This window comes from Canis lupus, chromosome 7, assembly GCF_011100685.1.
Source record: "Canis lupus familiaris isolate Mischka breed German Shepherd chromosome 7, alternate assembly UU_Cfam_GSD_1.0, whole genome shotgun sequence".
Classification (NCBI taxonomy): domain Eukaryota; kingdom Metazoa; phylum Chordata; class Mammalia; order Carnivora; family Canidae; genus Canis; species Canis lupus.
This window is the reverse complement of record NC_049228.1, coordinates 16,112,183-16,129,280: the sequence shown is the minus strand read 5'-3', so window position 1 is coordinate 16,129,280 and position 17,098 is coordinate 16,112,183. Positions and strand designations below refer to the sequence as shown.

The 17,098-nt window shown below is 40.5% G+C and overlaps 1 protein-coding gene across 1 annotated transcript in view; it reads right to left on the bottom strand.

Annotated features, from left to right (window-relative positions):
• The window catches only part of DHX9 (DExH-box helicase 9), a 58,953-nt gene extending 42,470 nt beyond the window's left edge, over positions 1-16,483 (bottom strand). Inside the window, exons 1-3 of the mRNA XM_038542247.1 lie at positions 16,341-16,483; positions 12,636-12,768; positions 11,892-12,032 (exon numbers count right to left, since the gene is read on the bottom strand). Of these exons, the coding sequence (XP_038398175.1) occupies positions 11,892-12,032; positions 12,636-12,746 (252 nt within the window). The 5' untranslated portion in view covers positions 12,747-12,768; positions 16,341-16,483. The remainder of the gene's footprint in view (positions 1-11,891; positions 12,033-12,635; positions 12,769-16,340) is intronic.
• Positions 16,484-17,098: the final 615 nt, after the last annotated feature.

Below are 17,098 nucleotides of genomic sequence, written 5' to 3'. Positions count from 1 at the left end.
GACCCCGAAAAGCCAAAGCAATTTTGAAAAAGAAAAACAAAGCTGGAGATACCACAATCAAAACTTTAAATTATATTACAAAGCAGTAATCAAAACAGTATAGTACTGGCACAAAAACAGACCCAGAGATCAATAGAACAGACTGTCTTAAAAAATGGTGGAGGGGATCCCTGGGTGGCTCAGTGGTTTAGCGCCTGCCTTTGGCCCAGGGGGTGATCCTGGAGTCCCGGGATTAAGTCCCATATCAGGCTCCCTGCATGAAGCCTGCTTCTCCCTCTGCCTGTGTCTCTGCCTCTCTCTCTCTCTCTCTCTGACTCTCATGAATAAATAAAATCTTAAAAAAAAAAAAATGGTGCTAGGAAAACTGATCATGCAAAAGAATGAAACTGAACCACTTTCCTACACCATATAAAAATAAACTCGAAATGAGTTAAAGGCCTAACGTTTAAGGCCTAAAGCCATAAAAATCCTAGAAAAGAGCATTACCACAGATATCTCGGACATTGTGTGGAAAAACATTCTTCTAGCTCTGTCTCCCAAGGTAAGGGAAATAAAAGCAAAGTAAACTACTGGGACTCAAAATAAAAAGCTTCTGTACAAAAAAAGGAAACAAAAATAAGAGACAACCTAGTGAAATGGAGACGGTATTTACAAATGACCTATCCGATAAATGGTTAGGATCCAAAATATATAAAGAACTTATACAGTTCAACACCCAAAAAACAAATAATCCAATTAAAAATGGGTAGAAGTTAACACAATTAAAAATGGCTCCTGGGTGGCTCAGTCAGCTAAGCACCTGCTTTTGGCTCAGGTTGTGGCCCCAGGGTTCTGGGATGAAGCCCTGAGTCAGGCTCCCTGCTCAGTGGGGAATCTGCTTCTCACTCTCCCTCTCCCTCTCCCTCTTCCCCACACAGCCACTTCTGTAGCCTCTCAAATAAATAAAATCTTAAAAAAAAAAAAAAAAAAAAAGAGGACAGAAGACATGAACACATGAACACGTATTTATCCAAAGACAAACAGATGGCCAACTGGCCTATGAAAAGATACTCAATATCACTCATCATCAGGGAAATAAAAATCAAAACAAGGGTATAAGATAGTACCCCATACCTGTCAGAATGGCTAAAATAAAAAAACACAAGCAGCAACAAGTGTTGGTGAAGATGTGGAGAAAAAGGACCCTCATGTACTGTTGCTGGGAATGAAAATTGGGCATCCATTGTGGAAAATAGTATGGAGGGTCCTAAAAATTAAAAATTACAAATACCATATGATCCAGTAACTCCACTAGAGGGTATTTACCCAAAAGTATATGAAAACACTAATTTGAAAGGATATTATGCGTCTGTAGGTTATGTTGCAGAATAACTTACAATAGCCAAATTATGGTAGCAGTCTAAGTGTGTACTGATAGATGAATGGAGAAAGTGGTATATATACATATATACACACACACACACAATGGAACATTATTCAGCCATAAAGAAGTGAAATCTTGCCATTTGTGACAACATGGATGAATCTAAAAAGTATAACAGTAAGTGAAGTCAGTCAGAGAACGCCAAATACCATATGATTTCACTCATGTAGAATTTAACAAAGGATAAAAAGAAGGGGAGAAGGACAAATCAAGAAACAGACTCTTAACCACAGAGAACCTGATGGTTAACTCATGGTTACTAGAGGGTAGGAGGGTGGGGGGATGAGTGAAATGGATGATGGGGTGAGGGAGCATACTTGTGATGAGCATTGGGTGATATATGGAGTGTTAAATCATTATATTTTACACCTGAGACATTGTAAACTATACTGGAACTAATAAAGAAATAAAGAGGGTATTAAACCTGTGCCATAGTGAATAACTTTGGCTCTAAGGAAGATCTAATGATCTGAAAAATTGTTTATGACTTTAAGTGAAATAAACAGGTTATGAAGTAGTATATGCAGGATGCATTCTATCAGTTAAAATTCACATTTAAATATCTAAACAAAAATCTGATAATAGTTCATTCATGCTCTTCTTTACATTTTGCAAAATTTCTGCAATTATTATGTATTAAACACTGTAAAAATGTGTAATTCTAGAAAAATTAATATACATAATAAAACATGAGCTACTGACAAATGGATAGACAATTCAAATGAAAAAAATTAGGGATACCTGAGTGGCTCAGTTGGGTAAATGTCCAATTTGATTTCAGCTCAAGTCATGATCTCAGGGTTGTGAGTCTGAGCACTATATCTGGCTCCACTCTGGGCATGGAGCCTGCTTAAGATTCTATCCCTCTGCATCTACCCCCTCCCCCTGTCCCACTCCTGTGCTGGCTGTCTCGGGCGTGGGGGGTGGGGGGCAAAATATATTAGAAAGAGTTAACACATAAAAGAAATATTCCATTTATTGAATAACTAAAGAAATGCATATTAAGTCAAACTATTATCTTTCATCTCATAAATTAGTAAATTTTAGAGCCAGGTGTGAACTCAACCTGGAACTCCTCCCTGATGAGCAAAGATTTCAACTCCCACTGAGCACCCCAAGTTTTAAGACAAACTTAGGCCTCCAAAACACCTAATTTTAAAAACCAACAGAGTTTATATTCCAAGACCCACAAAACAGTAGCAATCTGTAAAATGTCTTACAGGGCTTGTGTGTTGGATTCCCCTGTCCCAGGGCCCAGCTCAGAGCAGCCAACTGCACCCAGACTTAAAGTGAACAAGACACTGGCTTACATTAAATCTTGGTCCAAGGGATAGGCATCTACTTTAACACACGCATCTACAAGTCTGTTGGAACACCAATCAGGAATAGAAACCAGTAGGTTCTACCTTTGCATGCTTCAGAGCACCAGTATCTCCTAGAAAAGAACCTTTATATGTGTGTGGTGCCCCAGATTTTGTGGCTGCTGCAAAGGGTATACCTCTTCATTACCTGGCTCTCGAGGGCCAGGGAAACTTGTATTCCTGGTCACACAGAACTGTAATTATCAACATCACCCAGAAAGGAGTTCAAAACCTGTCTGTGGCCCCATATTTCATGACTGCTGCCAGGGGACACCTCTAGTTTGCCTGGGTCAGGTGGCCACCGTGACTTACCCTCCGGAGTCCCACAAGACGGCAACCAATGGAGAAAGAGTTATTTTTCTTTTAAATTTTGAGTATAATCAACACACAATGTGTCATTAGTTTCAGATGTACAACATAGTGATTTGACAAGTGTGTATACTGTATTATGCTAACACACCCATGGCACGGGAAGAAGCAACAGATCCAAGAGCAGTCTTTCTGTGGAAGGAGCCCTATTAGCTAATCATCATGACTATGGCCTAAGTAGTAGGCTTCTAATTAAATAGGAATCTAGGGGCTGACTGTAATCTTTTCCAGAGACCTCTGAGGGAAGGCACTACCTCCTTCTACTGTGTTCCAGAGTGCCAGTGTCTCCTGAAGGAAAGCTTTACGTGTATCTGGATTTTGCAGCTAATACCCAGGGATGCCCCTCAATCATCTGGCTCTGGTGGCCAGAGGGGCTTGCATTCTTGGGTTCCATGGGGCTTTGTCACTTGGAGCAACAGTTCTTGGCAGACTACTATCCCCGGAGCATTGTGCACTAAGTGGACTGAGGCACATCTCCAATCTTTCTGTGAAGGAGGTAACTTCATTTGTCCTAAATCTTCAGACAGAGGCAGGCTTCAGGTTTGACACACATTACCTATGGAGCTGCTCTGAAGGAACGTATACAATGGATGCCATCTTAGTGCTCTCCTTCTGCCTTGTTTCAGCTTGTTGATATCTCCCCAAAAGGAGATTATACAGTCATTTAGAACCCAGATATCTGCAACTGCTGCCCAGGGAACACCTCTAGATTAACTGTCTCTGGTAGCCAGCAGCTTTTGGCACCTCAGAACTAAATATATTTACAACTTTTAAAAGCTGCCACCTGAGGGTCAGGCTTCTAATCTACCTGAATCTAGGTGCTGAGATCTTACCCTTTGGGATATTGAGTTGTCTTAGCATATCCTCAACTACTAGGAGCTATTAAAAATATAATAGATCTGCTTGGACAAGCAAAGAGGTTTAAGAAACAATGAAGAGCTGGGGCAGGGCTGAATGAAAAAGTTCATCTCCTACGTGAGGCCTCTTCTTCAAGACTTGGGAGAAGTAGTTGTTTCATCTACTGTATAGAAACCAATAAAGTCAGGCAAAATTAAACAGGAATGTGTTCTAAATCAAAGAACCAAATAAAACCTTAATGAAATGGAACTACAAAGTTTATGATAAAGACGTTAAAATAATGGTCATAAAGATGCTCACCAAACTGGGGAGAACGTATGAATAAAGAGATGGAAAATACATGAAAGTGCTAATTAGAGAAGTTGCAGAGCTGAAAAATACAATAATTGAACTGAAAAAATACATTAGAGGGTTAAACAGCCAGATGGAAAAGAAGAAAGGATTAGTTACCTCAAAGCCAAGGTAGTGGAACATAACAATCAGAACAGGGTAAAAAAAATGTGAAAAAATGTAAAGACAGTTTAAGGGACATACAGGAAAACATCAAATGGACTAATGTTCCTATCACTGGGCTTCTAGGAGGAGAGAGAAAGGGGTAGAAATCTTATGTGAAGAAATAATTTGCTGGAAACTCTCCTAAACTAGGGAAGGAAAAAAGACAACCAAATCCAGGAAGCCTGGAGGGTTATGAGTAAGATGAATCCAAGGAAAACCAAAAAGACATTATAATTAAAATGTCAAAAGGTAAAGACAGGAGAGACTAAAAAGCAGCACAGGAGAAATATCTCATTACACACAAGGGAACCCCAACCAACCAATGAGTAGATTTTTCAGCAGAAACTCCATGGGATAGAAGGGAGTAACAGGATATATCCAAAGTGCTGAAAAAAAATTCCAACCAAGGGAGCCCGGGTGGCTCAGCGGTTTAGCGCCGCTTTCAGCCCAGGGTGTGATCCTGGAGACCTGGGATCGAGTCCCACGTCAGGCTCCCTGCAATGAAGCCTGCGTCTCTCTCTCTCTCTCTCTCTCACCCTGCATGGAGCCTGCTTCTCCCTCTGCCCCTCTCTCTCTCTTATGAATAAATGAAATCTTAAAAAAAAAAAAAAATTCCAACCAAGAATAAGTTACTGGCAAAGTCATCATTCAGAACTGGAGAAATAAGTTTCCAGGCAAGCAAATGCTAGAAGAGTTCATCACCACTAAACTCGTCTTACAAGAAATATTAAAAGGACTTCTTGGGGCCCCTGATGGCTCAGATGCTTAACCAGCTAAGCCGCCCAGGCTTAAGGGTTAAGGGTCAGTTAAGGGTCACCATCCCAAAGTCCTGGGATGTAGCTCTGCATCAGGCTCTCTGCTTAGCGGTGGGCCTGCTTCTCCCTCTCCTGCTGCTGTATCCCCTGCTGTGCTCTCTTTCTCAAATAAACAGAATTTTGTTTAAAAAAAAAGGGGGGGGGGGAACGACTTCTTTAAGCTATGGAACAAGAAACATGAAGGAATAAATCTCAACGGAAAAGTTTATATAGTAAAAGTAGTGAATTAATTACTTATAAAGCTAATATAAACATTAAAAAATATAGTAAACAACTATAATTGTAATAAAGGATACACAAAATAAAAAAATGTAAAATAGTATATAAAAAATAAAACATGGTGGTGAGGGGAGTAAAAATGTTGAGCTTTAGAACTTAAGTTACTGACTTAAAAATACAAAGAATATGGGCATACCATTAAAGAAATCCTCAAACCACAGAGAGCAAAAGAAAACAGAAACTAGATAAACATAGAAAACCATTAACAGAATTGCAATAAGCACATACCTATCAATAATTACTTTAAATGTAAATAGATTAAATTCTCCAATCAAAAAAGAGTGGCTGAATGGATAAAAAAAAAAACATGAACCATCTATAGGCTGCCTACAAGAAATACAGTTTATTTTATTTTTTAGGAGGCAAAGAACTTGATTAACTTTGCTTCAAACTTTATTCCCAGGCTTCTTCAGCTTAATTAGCTGCAAAGAATGAATTATGTATAAGCAAAAACTGAAAAGAGCTGTAGTGTCATCCTAGGAGCTTGGGCTTAAAAATATTAAAAATCTAGATTTTATCAGATCCATGAACAAAATTTTAAAAAGCAGTCATAATATAAAATAATAGTTCCCAGTAACCTCAAGTTTTATCATCTTCAGAAGTTAACTCAATTCAGTTTGCTTCATTCATGGAGCTTCATCAAAATTCCCGTAAGATCTGGAACTTCATCATCCTCTCTGATAGCAAGTGGGGCTTTTCCTTTTTTTAAGATTTATTTATTTATGAGAGTGGCAGAGAGAGATCCAGGTGGGGTGTGTGAATTGGGACTTGACACAGAACCCCAGGATCACAACTGGAGCCAAAGACAATCACTGAGCCACCCAGGTATCCTGCAGGTGGTGCTTTTCCATCCACAGATGGTTGGGACAGAGCTTCAGTCAGTCCTCTTAAAGGAGTCAGACTGTCTCCACCAAGTTGGTTTAAGATACTGGGTAGCGGTTCTGTCAGCTGCTTTGTCTCAGCATGGCCCGTAATGGTGAAAGTGTTTGCCGCCAGAGTGCCTGAAATTTAGGGTTGTTAAAGTGGATCACTGCTTCCTGGTTTGTGAACACGCTCACTTTTTCAATACCAGAGATATTGTTTGTCTCTAACTTCTTTAAAGAGAACTTAAGTTTTCTATCATCTGCTGTAGCTGTTCTGTGAATTACCTTCTTTTGGTAAGCAGTTTCTTCCCACCAATGTGCATGTGTGCTTGCAGTTTGGCAAGTTTCTCCTGGTTCATGACAGTTTCTTCCATCTTGTTGGAGCGGAAATGGGACAATATGAGGAAACAGGGTTGGCATTCAGGGGGTCTTGGGTGGAACCAGCCAAGATTAGGTACACACATGTGGGGATGCAAGATAGCAGCCAGAGAGAGGCCAGAAGTGATCCAAGATTCACACTTTAGATGGAAGTACACACAGAATGAAGTGAAAGGACAGATATTCCATGCAGTGGAAATGAACATTTCCATTTGTCTGGGGTAGTAACCAGACCATAGACTTTGAAATAAAGTGTAATAAGACACAAAGAAGGGCATTTCCTAATGATAAAGGGGGTCAATCAGACAAAAGGATACAGCATTTGTAAATATTTAGGCAACTAACACAGGAGCACCAAAATATATAAAATGCAAATATGAGAAACAGGTAACAGTAGGAACTTTATACCCCAAATCCATCCAATGGGTAATCATCCAGACAAAAATCAGTAAGGAAACACTGGATTTAAATGACTTGTTAGAGTAGATGGATGACAGATATTTAGAGAAAACTGCTAAATACAATGAAAAGAATCAAACATCTCACTTTCCCTGTTTGAACTCTAACTCAGGGTGACTAAATTATTGATAAAAGAGGTTTCTTGTTGTAAAAGTATTCTAACAAACCATGAAAGACTCCTAACTCTGAAAAATAAACCAAGGGTTGTGGAAGGGAAGATGGGTTGACTTGACTGGGTGACAGGCACTAAGGAGGGCACTCAATGGGGTGAGCACTGGGTGTTACACTACATGTTGGCAAATTTAAGTAAATTTTTTAAAAATAAAAATAAATAAAAGTATTCTTAGCTCAAAATCAAAGGACACTGCTAATGAAATAAATCTACACAGTGATCATCGACCACTGCTAATATCACATTACTACATGTCTGCCTTCTCCTGATAGAATAGAACATCACCTTTGGTATTTCCTTGTTCTTGCCCCTCTACCCTATTCAAATTTTAATCTAATCAAGTCTCTAGATCTAACTACCAAACATGGGAAACAGAGAGGCAGAGCAAAATTTTATGATACCACAGGATTGTAATTTGAAAATTCCAAATTCTGGAAAACTAAAGAATAAATGATGTGCTTTTTTTCAACAAATTACAGAGAAAAAAGAGAAAGAGGGTAAGAGAATGTAGTGATTAAATGAGACATTAATCACTTGCTATATAAATACAGACATCATTTGGAACATGATTTAAACAAAATGTAAAAATTGGATTTGTGAAACAGGAAAATTTGAATACTAACTGGGTATTTGAGGACATTAAGAAACAATTACTAAAATTTTTTAGATTTGTTAATGGAACTGTTTTTAAAATGGATTATCTTTACAAGATACTAATTGAAGTAACAATAGATGACTGATAGGATGCCTAGAATATGCTTCAAAATAATCTGAAGAAAGCAGAGAAAGACTAGAGATGAATCATGACTGGTCATATTGTAAAATATTGCAACTGGATTATGAAAACATGCATTCATACTATTATTCCTACTTCTGCACACATTTGAAGTTTCCACAATAAAAAAATTATAAAGTATCCTTTGCATTCAGAAACAGGTTACTTCCAGCAAAAGCAATTTGTGGAATTAAAAGGGCAAGTAAGTGACATGAACAAGGATTTGGCAGGGATGAAGAGGTGAGATAAAGATGGTAGCTAGGAGCACCTCATGGTTCAGTCGGTTAAGCATCTCCTTTTGGCTCAGGTCTAGATCTCAGGATCCTGGGATTGGCCCTCCCTGCTGAGTAGGGAGCTTGCTTCTCTCCCTCTCCCTTGCCCCATGCTTGTGTGCAGGCTCACTCTCTGATAAATAAAATCTTAAAAAAAAAAAAAAAAAAAAAAGAAAGAAAGAAAAGAAACTTGCTCTTATGAACTTTTATTCTTTATGAAAGTCTGGGGGGAAAATGAAGTTAGAAGAGGGTTTTTTACAACTGACATTTTGGGCTGGACAATTCTTTGTTGTAGGAGGCTACCTTGTGCATTGCAGGATGTTTAGTAGCATCCCTAGCCTCCAACTATTTTGGGTCAGTATCCCTGTCACCCCCTCCAGGTTGTAAAAACAAAAATGACTCCACACATTACCAAACATCCCTGGGAGACGAAATCACCTCCAGCCGACAAGCACTGTGTTAGAAGAAGTGCTACTAAGAAAAATGAAACAAAGAAAGGAGATAAGAAATACCAGGTTAACAGTAGTTAACTTTGACAAGGATTGCTGTGAAGAGCACTCAAGATAGGAAGGATACTTATATACAAAAGTCTTGAGATAGAAAGGTGTTGGCATATTGAGAAATGGCAAGAAAGCCAGTGTAGCTGGAACAGAGGAATGAGGGGGGAAATGGCAAATGCATACTGACCTCGCAAATAACATGAAATCTAGGGGAAATACAAAAACACCTGCTCAAAAGACCCCCAAGCTATATGCAGGCCTATGAACAAAAGCTGGAAGATTCTGAAGGTGTCTTGAAATGAGAAAGCAAGGAATAGAAAAGGCTGTACAGGTCTATTAGGGCTGTTAGCCTGAAGAAGACCATGTTAAGCAGTTAAAACTTCAAAAGAAAACCCAGTCTTTCTGGCCTGAACAGAGAATATGAGCTTGGGAAACAAATGCTGCTAGAATATAAGGAGGCAATCCTGGAAGGGAAAGAAGGAAGAACCTCAAATTATGTTTTTAAACTCTGCCTAACACTGAGGGGGGCACTTGACAGGATGAGCACTGGGTGTTACACTATATGTTGGCAAATCGAACTCCAATAAAAAAAATATACCAAAAAAAAAAACAAAACAAAACCAAAAACTCTGCCCAAATCCCTGGATAACCCCTGAACAACACATGTACAAGACAAACTTCAAGTTGCCTACCAAGCATCAGAAAACTGAAGTGAGATTTGAGCTATTACCCAAAGATAGTGTTTGTAGTAGGAGTCCAAATTGCTTAACAGTACAACAAGATCAATAATCTTTTGAGAAATATAACATTATTTAGGGTCTTTACAACATAATTATCGTAACACCCAAATACAATCCAAAATTACTTGACATACAGAGAAAAAGGTGAACAAATCTCAAGAGAAAATACAATCCACAGAACTCAACCTGAGATGACCCAGATGTCAGATTTAGTAGTCAAGAATTTTAAAGCAGCTACTGTAACTATGCACAATGACATAAAGAGAACTCACATTCATATTATGAACACATGCTTATAATGAATGAAATGGTAAGAAATGCCACCAGAGAAATAAAATCTCTCTTTTTTTAAAATTTTATTTATTTATTCATAAGCAACACAGAGAGAGAGAGGCAGAGACACAGGCAGAGGGAGAAGCAGGCTCCATGCAGGGAGCCCGACGTGGGACCTGATCCTGGGTCTCCAGGATCACGCCCCGGGCTGCAGGCAGCGCCAAACCACTGCGCCACCGGGGCTGCCCTAAAATCTCTTAAAAAAAAAAAAGAAAAAAACACCTGATAATTCTGGAAATGAGAAAGATAATATATGAAATAAATTCACTGGATGGACTGACAACAGCAAAATGGACAGAACATTCTGCAAACTTCAAGATATCAGAAGTCATTCAATCTGAAGAACAGAAAGAAAGAAAAAGAGAAAAAGCCCTAGGGACCTTTAGGATAATATACAAAAGTTTAATATGAGTCCCAAAAAGAGAAGAGAAAAAAATGAAGTGAAAAATTTTTTGAAAAAATAGCCAAAGATTCCCCAAGTTTGGTAAAAGACATAAATTTACAGATTCAAGAATCTCAGCAAATTCCAAATGGAGTAAGCACAAAGAAAACCACACCTAGTCACCTCATAGTCAAACTGCTGGAAACCAAAGAAAAAAATAAATGCAACCAAGGGAAAAAATACATTACACAGAGGGGGAAATGATTTGATTATAATGGACTTCTCATCAGATAACAATGGAAGAAAATAAGTGCTGAAAGAAAGGAAACTGGCACAAGAGAATTCTATGTCCAGTGAAAATATGCAAGACAAAAAATAAAATAAAAAATATTTTCACATAAAAGAAAATTAAGAATTTGTCACCTGCAGACCTACACTTTGAGAGGAAGAGGCCAAAAGATACAGAATAGGTCATAACAGATGGAGTAAATCCCAATGTTCCAAATATTTGGAAGATATTTGCAACATTCTTTTCATAGCTGGAAAGAATCTCTAAGATCATCTTGTCCAATCTCTTCATTTTGCAGATAGGCCAACCATTTGCAATTATCTAGTGGTACAATATACTACAGAGTGAGTCTCTTAACTTCTGGGTCAAAGCAATGGAAGGAAATAAAACATACACATTAAGCTTTATAAATAAGTCAGAATACAGTGAAAATAAATTGTTAAAATATAGATTTTTTTTCCTAAAGTTTTGATAAAAACTGAATCTTTTAAGTTACCTTAGGTATTTACTTAAATCATAATGTGAATCTTCTTATATTGTTATGAATTCCTCTATTTTTGTGAAAACTCAATTTTCATTTTTAATTAAATGCAAAATAAAGTGTATCAAAAACACTAGAAGGGAGTCTTTGTTGCATATTTACACAATATAAATGAAGTAATCATTTTGTATCAAAACACAAGAATGATATGCCATTGCACAAAATAGAAATTTTCCTCTGCTGTAACAAGGAACTGTCAATGGGGGTATACGCTGCGTCCTAAGGTATTTCTGATTTTTATAGTGTGTGTGTATATAATGTTCTCTATATTTTATTTTTATGTTCTGTATATCTTTTCAAGTATACAGAACTGAAAATTAGCTCATGAATGAATGAAATATATAAAACCATAAGACACACAGATAAAGGAATTTCCCAACCCCACAAGTCAGGTACATAATGAGAATAATATCCCAATCCTCAGGAACTCATCCCAAGGCTCTGAGAAAACAAGATTCTAAGGTTCACCAAAGAATACATTAATATATTTAAAAACATCACTGAAAAATCATCACCCTGTGTCTTTATACATAGGGTTGGCATGACCTTGTGACATATATTTTAAGTGCTGGACCATAAGCACTTACCCCAATAGCTGGGACTTCCTCACTCTTTACTTCATTTATCCGAACCAAATAGTTAACAAAATCTCTGGCAGCATTGCTCTGTGCATCTTTTTTATTGGTGGAATTGCCCATGCCAATGTAATTATAACCTTCCACTCGAACCTTTAACAGTCAGGAAAAAAATGTATTAGAAGAGACTAACTCAGGTTAATTCTGGGATTTAAAAAATATGTAATTCAATAGTTCATTAAGAGGTAATAGTCAAACTTTGAAGATATACTCTATAAAAACATTGAAAATAACACATCCAAAAGAATTTACAAGCTAACTTATAAGAAAGCTTGAATTGTTTACCACTGATAAATATAAAAACAACAATATTAATTTATATGGTTCAGATATTCTCTTCTGTAACAGAATGTTCCACATTAAAATCTGATTTCATAAGACTCAAGAACAAGCTCGTCATCTGTATTTAAACAACTTAACTTGAGGCAATCAAGAATCTACTTTCTACAGGAATTAGTAAAACTGCAAACAGCAGTACTGGGGAAGCTGAGGAAGATACATGTTCTAACCAGAATTCACCTTTCAGATTTGTTTTAAAAGTAACGCTCACTTGAAAATGATTTATAATGAAACAGAATAGCAGGCAAGCGACAACAAAGAACAAACAACACATTACTCTTTCCAAACAGAAAATACTGTTCTAACACCAAAATAAGTGTCAAAAATCACATAAATGTAAATTGTATTCTGTAGTACCTCACACATGAATTTCTGCCTGTTTTTGTTCCCCACTGCTCTAATTTCATAGGATGGGGTCATCTTCCTTTTGCCACACCAGGCATACAGAAAATTTTTAACATCACCCATGATTCAAGTGTCTTCTTCAGACCTAAGAAAACAAAAGTTACATCACATTATTTATAACAGCAAACACTGCAAAGGACCAGTATCTCTGGTTAACTGAAAATCTAGATTAAACACAGGATATTCTACCAGGCTATTAAAATTGCCTATGACAAAATTTTAATGACATAGTTGGAAAGCCTACAACATGTTATATGAAAGACAGGATATAAAACTACACAATTTGCACTATATAAAAGGATATATGCATAAATCAAGACCGAAAAAGAAATGTCCTTCAAAATGGTTACCTTTGAGTGACTACAAGTGATTCTAAATCGCCCTTTTTATTCTGAGAGAGGAAGAGAGATAATTTTAAGCAGGTTCCAAGCCAGCACGGAACCTGTAAAAGGTCTCTATTTCACCACCCAAGTACCCTTGACCTTTCCTTAAAAACATTTTATGAGGTCTCTGGATAGCTCAGTCAGATGAGCAGGTGATTCTGGATTTCAGCTGGGGTCATGATCTCAGGGTCCTGGGGCTGGGCTCTGCATCAGGCTCTGTTTGGGCAATGGACAGAGTCGACTTGAGGATGCTCTCTGCCCCTCCCCCACTCGTGCATGGGCATGTGCTCTCTCGAATGAATCTTTAAAAAAAATTTTAGGTAATGTCCTCCTTTTTACAATAGGCACCTTATGTGTTTTAACTCATTTAACCCTCAAACAATGGGAGATAATTATATGGTAAATACTATACTATTATCACCTCTATACAAAGGAAGAAACAAGGCAATAGAAAGTTTAACTTCCAAATCACCCACTGTGGAGGCATAAATTAAAACTACAAGATTAAGAAACGGTCATCTATCATGTTGTGTGTAAATCAGAGTGTTTATTCTCATTCTGAGGTGTCTCCTAGCAGACTGTCCTCAAAGTTGTAGGTTATGTATCACACTACTAAGTCCAAATACACCAAGTATTCAGTACTTAGACTAAAAACACTAATCTGGGGCAGCCCCGGTGGCGCAGCAGTTTAGCGCCGCCTGCAGCCCAGGGCATGATCCTGGAGACCCTGGATCCAGTCCCACGTCAGGCTCTCTGTATGGTGCCAGCTTCTCCCTCTGCCTGTGTCTCTGTCTCTCTCTCTCTCTGTGTCTCTATGAATAAATAAATAAAATCTTAAAAAATAATAAAAATACTAATCTGTTAAGCACCCAATCTCTCCTTTAGGCCTTTTTATTCATTATAATTTGAGGATACTAAGTTTTCTTGATATGCACCATACCATACTTGTTGGCACTCTCCCTCTAAACTAGTTTATAAATACACCAAATGATATGGAGCCTATGAGTCTAAAATCTGAATCTAGGGATGCCTGGGTGGCTCAGCAGTTGAGCACCTGCGTTTGGCCCAGGCCATGATCATGGAGTCCCCGGATTGAGTCCTGCGGATCGAGTCCTACGTCGGGTTCCCTGCTTGGAGCCTGCTTCTCCCTCTTCCCGTGTCTGTGCCTCTCTCTCTCTCTCTCTCTGTGTCTCTCATGAATAAATAAATAAAATCTTTAAAAAAAAAATCTGAATCTAAATCAAAAGCAAGATATATGAAGGATGCCTGGGTGGCTCAATTAAGCCTCTGACTCTTGATTTCGGCTAGGGCCACAATCAGGGTCTTGGGATAGAGCCCTGGGTGGGCTCTGAGCTCAACAAGGAGTCTGCTGGAGATTCTCTTTCCCCCTCCCTCTGCTCCTCATTGCACATATGTGCGTGCGTGCTCTCTCTCAAAATAAATAATAAGTATTAAAAAAAAAGGCAAGATATCTAAGACCAAACTTAATCTGGAAAAGATATGCAAAAAAAAAAAAATAGTTTGTGTGTGAGAAGAAACCCTATTACTTCTTCTGTTCAGTGCATTTTGTTAGCACCTAAATCTAACGTCATGAAACTGGACCCTAGTATAAGGTTATTCTGTAGCCACAGGTTAACCTGGGTAAATCCTATTGACCGAAAAGCGGTGGAAAGCTCCCGATGTCCATCTGTAAATTCCACCCCTGAATAATCAACTAAAACAAACAAACAAACAAAAAACAAAACAAAACCAAAAAACAAGAACCTCAGGGTGAAGGAGTACCATGAAATATGAAAGACTACACTATCAAATTCCTTCCTTAGGCAGTCTCAACGAACGCCACTATACTCAATTATCAACTATATGCTGATCGTGCCCAAACATATATTGAAATAGTCTTTTCAAAGCTCCAAAATCAAGTATCATCCAACTACGGCGCTCATGTGCAAACGCTAACCTGACATCTCAGTAAAAACAGACGTTTCCTTTCCACACCTGACCCTTCCTCCCCGCAGTCCAAGTGTTTCCACCTCCTGAAATGGCACCGCCAAGTTACCCCCGTCACAAGCTGGGAGTCCTACGCTCCCTTAATAATGCCCTCCACAGCCATCCCTTGGAGGACTCTCCGTTTGCACACCAGTCAGTAAAGCCTTAGGGGATCATCTACACGTAAACGACTTTTCCTAAACCCTTACAATAATTATGCAGATGAGAATACTTATTCTCCCCGTTTAATAAACTGAGACAAAAACAAAACAAAACAAAAAAACCCCACAAAAATCCCCAAATCCTTCGCCCCAGAGAAGACAAGAGCTCTCTCAGCTGGGAGGAGCCAGACTTCCAGGCCCGGCAGGCGGGCTCCTGACCTACACGCCATTCCGCCTCCAAAACCAGCTTTGCACCCCCTGCGCGTCTGTCCGTCCGTCCGTCCGTCCGTCCGTCCGCTGCCACCACTGCCGCACCCCCCGGCCTCCTGCAATCACGCCCTGGATCTAGGTATCTAAATCGCCGTTTTTCACGCTGACCGTCCTGAAATCCATTCTCTTCACCCTTCAAAATACGCTCTAGGTAACAGGGCCTCCTCGCCGTTTCTTCCCCAACTCCCGCTCTCAAGCGCTAACTGATCCCGCATCTCGGAGCTGACGCATCCTCGACCTCATCCGCTCGGGAAGTCCGCTCTCCCCCCGGCCGCCCGGGTGAAACCAGCCTTCTCCCTCGACGACCTTCCATTTTCTCAAGCTTCTGACCGCAGCCTGCAGACGCTGGTGTTGCCGGAGCCTCCTCCCACCGCCGAAACCTCCCCGCGGAAGAGGGAGGGACTGCGCCCCCACGTGCTCACCGCCCCGCCACCGCACCCGCAGGACAGCGCCCGGTCTTTGTGGCCGAAATGAATGGATGAAGGGCCTCGGGCGTGTGCGGCGTCACGGCGGCCTCGCCAGCCCCGCGATCCCGCCAAGAGCAAGCACGGCGTGCAGGCCGCGGGAGAACGTGGGGCTCGGGGCCGCGGACGAGGGTGTGTGGGGGGGCGGGGGTAACGGGTCCGCCGCACGGGCCCGGGCAGCGGAGGCAGGGGGAGGCGGGGGGAGGCGGGGGGAGGCGGGGGGAGGCGGGGGGAGGCGCGGCGAGCCGCATGCAGCCCGTAATCCGGGAACCCAGCGGGCGCCTCGCCCCTTCCCCCACCCGCCACCGCCGCCCGCGCTTCGCAACAAAGCCCGGCTGCAGGAGCGCGGGGCCCCGCGCCCCACAACGGGTGGCAAAGACGTCTCTACCCTACCGGCGTCCGCCTTCCGGTGTCCGAGAACGCAGCCCTCTCAGAACCCTCCGTGGCCGCGGCCTCCCTCAGAGACGCCCGCTTAACGCACCGCAGCTTGCGCGGAGGCGGCGGAGAAAATGGCTCCGACGGCTGCGCCAGGGGGGCGGGGCCAGCGCGCGTACGCATGCGCAGGGAGCGAGCTCGGGGCCGCGGGCGCCCCGGGGGGGAGGGGCGGGGCCGCGGCTACCGTGCCCGCGCGTGGCGTCCGGTTGCCAAGGAGATCCAGACCCCATTCTTCCCGTGCTGTGCTACCTACCCTAGACTCCCTTGGATAGATACGGAGGGCTGTAAATGATATAGATGTCAAGGACAGATATAGGGCTTAGTTCTTACATTAATTAACATCAATGTTTATTGAAGGGTGTTTTGTTTTGTTTTGGTACTAGGCACTATTGGTACTAGGAAATAGCCATAAATAAGACAGATGTGAGATCCTTTTCTCACAGAGCTTGCATTTGGAGATGACTTCTGTGTATGATAGAGTAGCTTTTAGCAAACCAATTCTCTTGCCAAAAGCAACTCCAAAATCTGAAGCAAAAAAAAAAAAAAAAAAAGTCAAAACAAGACAGCTATTTGAAGCATTAGAGGCAAGGCAGCTAATATCCTGGGGAAAGGGAAACATGAGAGCTTTTTAAAAAAATTTTTTTTTCACATCGGAGCTTTTGTGTCACTTTTCACTTTGATGCATTTGCTGATTCCTAAGCTGCCTAGGCTAAAAG